The 4891-nt window shown below is 53.9% G+C and overlaps 1 protein-coding gene across 1 annotated transcript; it reads left to right on the top strand.

Moving 5' to 3' along the window:
- The first annotated feature begins 1521 nt into the window (after positions 1-1521).
- On the top strand, positions 1522-4375 carry Sertad3 (SERTA domain containing 3). Its single transcript, XM_013032634.1, has 2 exons — positions 1522-1628; positions 3188-4375. The coding sequence occupies exon 2, from the start codon at positions 3194-3196 to the stop codon at positions 3785-3787; it is 594 nt and encodes a 197-aa protein (XP_012888088.1). The 5' UTR covers positions 1522-1628; positions 3188-3193; the 3' UTR covers positions 3788-4375.
- Positions 4376-4891: the final 516 nt, after the last annotated feature.

The raw sequence follows: 4891 nt of genomic DNA, 5'->3' as shown, positions 1-4891 counted from the left end.
AAAAAAAAAAAAAGAATCTTCTGGCTTGGGGGCTGGGAAGGTGGCTCAGTGGTAGAGCACTTACCTTGCATGGGTTTGATTCCCCAGCACCACATAAGAAAAAAGAAAAAAGCTGGAAGTGGTGCTGTGGCTCAAGTGGTAGAGCGATAGCCTTGAGCTGAAGAGCTGAGGAACAGTGCCCAGGCCCAGAGTTCAGGCCCCACGACCGGACCCCACCCCCCCAAAAAAAAATCTTCTGGCTTTTCCTGTCCTGGGCTGGCTTCGAACATGTGATCCTCAGCCTTGTGAGTAGATAGGATCACAGAGGAGATCTTTAGAGCCACCTGCTCCTGGCTCACTTTTTGCTGGTTAATTGAAACTAGAAATCTGGGAATCCTAATGTTTGCCCAGGCTGATTTTGAACCGGGATATTCAGATCTCAGTCTCTGGAATAGCCAGGATTATAGCCAGTGAATTTTATAGTGGCAGGCGTCTCTGGCCAGATCCTGAAAGGCTTCCAGGGGAAAGTAAGAAGTTTGAGCCAAGGGTAGTGGTGCTACTATAATCCTAGCACTCAGGGGTGGAGTTGGGAAAATGGAAGGGCCAGCCTGGCCCTTTGAAACAGTTCGTTTCAAAAACAAACAAACAAAGGCTTTGAACTTTATTTCCAGAGTGGTGGGGAGTCATGAAAACTTTCCAGCTGCAGAGTGGCTATCCGGGAGGGACCACCAGAAAACGCGCAGAGAAACCACCAACCAACCTTAAAACAGGGTTCCTACAGCGGGTGCACAGAGCCTAAGAGGGGCGGGGCTGAGGTCGCCAAGCAACAGAGGCCGCGCCATACTATTGGCTGGTATTTAGTGCGTCATCACCTTCCGCTCCCAAGCGCCCGCCTCGGGAAACCCGGGGGCGTGGCCTGCTCCGGCTGCTCAGCCCCGCCCTGCTGTGAAGCCGGCGGGGGCGGGGGGGGGGGGGAGACGCCGAGTGGGGGTGGGGAGTGCCACCCTTCCTTCTTCCAGATGAGGTTCAGCCCAAGGAGAGAGAGAGAGAGAGAGAGCTCTATGTGGCAGGAATCTTAGCCGAATAAAAGAGATTCTGTGTGTGTGTGTGTGTGTGTCCGTCGTGGACTTGAAGTTAGAGCCTGGGACGCCTTCCCTGAGCTTTTCGCTGGAGGCTGGAACTCTACCGATTGAGCCACCGCTTCACTTCCGGCTTTTGGATGGTTCTTTGGGCTGGCTTCAGAGCCACGATCGCCAGATCCTGAGTAGCGAGGTTTACAGGCAGGAGCCACCGGCGCCCGGCAGAAGGAAAAAAAACGTTCTGATGGCCTCGCCATCCTCCAGCCCAGAGACTTAACCCGGCCCCTGACAAGTCAAAAATCCTTTAAATGGTCCCGGGCGTTAGGGAGGGGCAGGCAGGGAGGGCGGTGCCGGGCGTCGGGCGGCGGCTCCGCCCAGCCAATCGTCCCCCGGCCCTGGGCAGAATTCCAGCCAATCGCAGGTGGCGGTCCAGCTCCGGGGCGGGGCTGGATGGGTTCAGGCCGAGACTCGGAGGCCCAAGGAAGGTGAGCGAGGATTCTACTCGGCTCTGTTCGGACGCTCGTCTGGCCGGCGTCCGTGGAGGTGGTGGTTGCGAACCTGGAGGCTGTGGTGAGGAGTGGGATTTACCTATGGTTGGGGGCGGGAAGGGACGGGCGAAGGAGGAGTCTGAGCCGGAGTAGAGGACGCTCCTTATTAAGCTTGAGTGATGCGGTTTTGAGGGCTAAGGACCGGAGGAGACTTGAGTTCGAGATCCCAAAGGGGAGGCAAAGAAAGGTTTTTGAACTGGAGGAAGTTTAGAGTTGCGCTTTGGCGAGGGGAGCGGGTTTGGATACGAGAGCGAATCAGAGGAAGAAACTTTTGGAGAGCAAAGAATTTAATGGGACAGTTCGGCTCTTCTCGGGACGGCCTGGATTGGGAACTTCGTGATGGTTCTGGGAAAACTGTAAGAGGTTTAAGGCTGGGGTTTCGAGCATTTCTAGACAATCCCGAGACTTGTGGAATCCCCAGACTCTTCACCAGACGCCGTGGCAGGGGGTGTATGCCGGGAAAGAGTTCAGTGTTGGAGGGTCTCAGCTGCCGGACGTGGCACTTGGAGGTGAAATCTAGGGGTGTCGTGTAGTCGGAGAATAGGAAAATAGTCGGAGAATAGGGGTTGGGGAGAAAATCTCAGAATTGAGATACTAAGTCTTGCCCCTACAAAAGCATTTGTATCAGAAAACTTGGAACAAACTGAGGAGAGCCCGGGTTTCTAGACTCCACCGCCGTTTGGGGAAGAATCCTGGACCTTGGGGCGATTGTAGAGACGGGGTGAAAGCAGTCTTAGAGCTGGAGTCGGGTGGGGGATGGGTGTTCCGGGCGTGGAGCTCAGACCCACAGCCCCGGAGGCAATAGAGGGCGGGGCTCAGCTGGCGCCCGGCAGCTGGACGTCCGGGTTCCCCTCCCCCCACCAGCCAGGAGCCTAGTGCGCCTGCTCCGCGGTGGGGGCGGGGGAACTCCGTCCCCTTGAAGAGCAAAGCCCCCTGGGGATTGTAGTGCCTGTTCACGTCACTGTGCGTGCCGAGCTACTGTGGGTCCACATTTCCCAGAAGCCGCCGGGGCAAGTGGGGGCGGTCCTAGATGCTCAATAGCTATCGGGGGGAGGGCGGGGCCTCTGGGACGCCGAGGTCTGGTTGGGTGATCCGTGAGGGGGCGGAGCTTGGCGCTAGTTGAGATCTAGCAAGCTTTCCTTTGGGGCGCACTTTAGGGAAATCAGAGGCGCTGTTGGAAGGAATGAGGAAGGCGGCTCCTTCCCTGCTCTTGGGTGCGCTCCCAGTCAGTTAAGACCAAGAACGAGACAGCAGGGCAACGGTGCCTCAAGCCTTTAATCGTAGCTACTCAGGAGGCTGACATCTGAGGATCGCAGTTCAAAACCAACCCTGGCAGGAAAGTATGTGAAACTTCTGATCTCAATTAACCACCAAAAAGTCCCAAGTGGAGCTGTAGCTCAAGTGTTAGAGCACCAGCCTTGAGCAAAAAAGCTCAGAGATAGTGCCCAGGCCTGAGTTTAAGTCCCAAGACTGGTGCACACACACACACAGAGACAAAATCACTTGCAGCTCTACAGGCCTGCCTGAGAAATGCGATTTCAGGCCACTATTATGCCTTATTTGTCATTTGTCTCTCCACAGGGCATCATGGTGGGAGGTTTGAAGAGGAAACACTCGGACTTAGATGAGGAAGAGGAGGAAAAGAAATGGGACTGCAGCCCAGCACGCCTTCAGAGCTATCACCAGGCCTTGCTCCGAATCTCCTTAGACAAAGTCCAGCAAAGCCTGGGTCCCCGAGCTCCCAGCCTCCGTAGGCATGTCCTCATCCACAACACCCTGCAACAGCTCCAGGCTGCCATTCATCTGTCCCCAGCTCCGGCCCTACCCCCTGAACCCCTCTTTCTGGGCGAAGAAGATTTCTCCCTTTCCACCACCATTGGCTCCATCCTTAGGGAGCTGGAGACTTCCATGGAGACAGAATCACCTCAGATTCCAGTGGCTGCCCCAGGCCTTCAAAATGAAGGGCTGGCCCAACCTGGGCCAGTCTTCTTAGAAGCTTTGAGCTCTAGGTACCTAGGGGACTCTGGCCTAGATGACTTCTTCATGGACATTGACACATCTGGAGTGGAAAAGGAACCTGCACTGGCTGCCCCAGAACCTTCACACAACCTCTTCTGTGCCCCTGGGTCCTGGGAGTGGAATGAACTAGACCACATTATGGAAATCATTCTGGGGTCCTAAAACCCATCCACAATCCTTCTTCCAGTCAGCCTTGGTGGGCTGGGTCCCTGGATGTGACTGTGTGTATGTGTGTGTCTAGACTCTGAAAAAGAGACTGTGACCTCCTTTCTTCCTGTTTCAGGGTTCCACAAACTGTCCCGCACGTGTGTATGTCCGGTTACCGCAGCCTTCTGTGAAGGTGGCTCTTCCTGAATTAATTTATCTGCTCCAGATGCCTTAACGAGACTCTTGCTTGGAGTCTGCCTTCTCATGACCACATTTTGTCCATGTCCACCTCCCACTCCCCTGGTTGACCACACAGGGGCCTCAGGAAAGATAAACTGGGCCAGTCCAAGAGTGACAGCACTGTGCAGCCAGCTTGTTCTGAGGGAGGAGGAGAGACTGGTCTCCCCCCATCATCTTCCTCCCAGGCTGAACCCCATTTCCTTGGCAGAAACCCAGTTCCAGCAGCCTGATTCATAACCAGGCCGGACCATGTGCAATAATGGATGGAAACCACATTATATTTAAGAAAGGCAGGGTTTGCGGGTTTGGGGATTTTTTTTTTATTATTGTAATTTTTTTTTAAATAAAAGTATTTTGGAGAGAGCTGGTGTTGCTTTCAGTGTGTAAATGTCCCTGGGATGATGGGAGGAATCTAGTAAATTTCTTACCTTTTTCTTTGTCTAAGATGGAGCAGATGTATCATTGTATGGTAAGTGTTTGAGTGCTTGTTAAAAGCACTGTTGTATGCTAGGCACTGGTGGCTCAGGATCGAGGTTCAAAGCCAGCCTAGGCTGGAAAGTCTATGAGACTTTAACTCCAATGAACCACCAGAAAATGGGAAGTGGTGCTGTGGATTAAGTAGTAAGGCAATAGCCTTCAGCCGAACTGAGAGACAGCGCCCAGGCCCAGAGTTTAATTACCTAGGAAATCCTTGAAGTGTGATGATTTGGAGTAATCAGTGGGCCAGCAAGTCTCAGACCCTAAGTTCTTTTTATTTTGTTTATTTTTTTGGGGGGAGGGGCGGTCTGGTCGTGGGGCCTGAACTCTGGGCCTGGGCGCTGTCCCTCAGCTCTTCAGCTCAAGGCTAGCACTCTACCACTTGAGCCACAGCGCCACTTC

This window comes from Dipodomys ordii, unplaced genomic scaffold (genome assembly GCF_000151885.1).
Source record: "Dipodomys ordii isolate 6190 unplaced genomic scaffold, Dord_2.0 Scaffold156, whole genome shotgun sequence".
In the NCBI taxonomy this organism is placed as follows: Eukaryota; Metazoa; Chordata; class Mammalia; order Rodentia; family Heteromyidae; genus Dipodomys; species Dipodomys ordii.
This window is presented reverse-complemented; position numbering and strand designations above follow the sequence as displayed.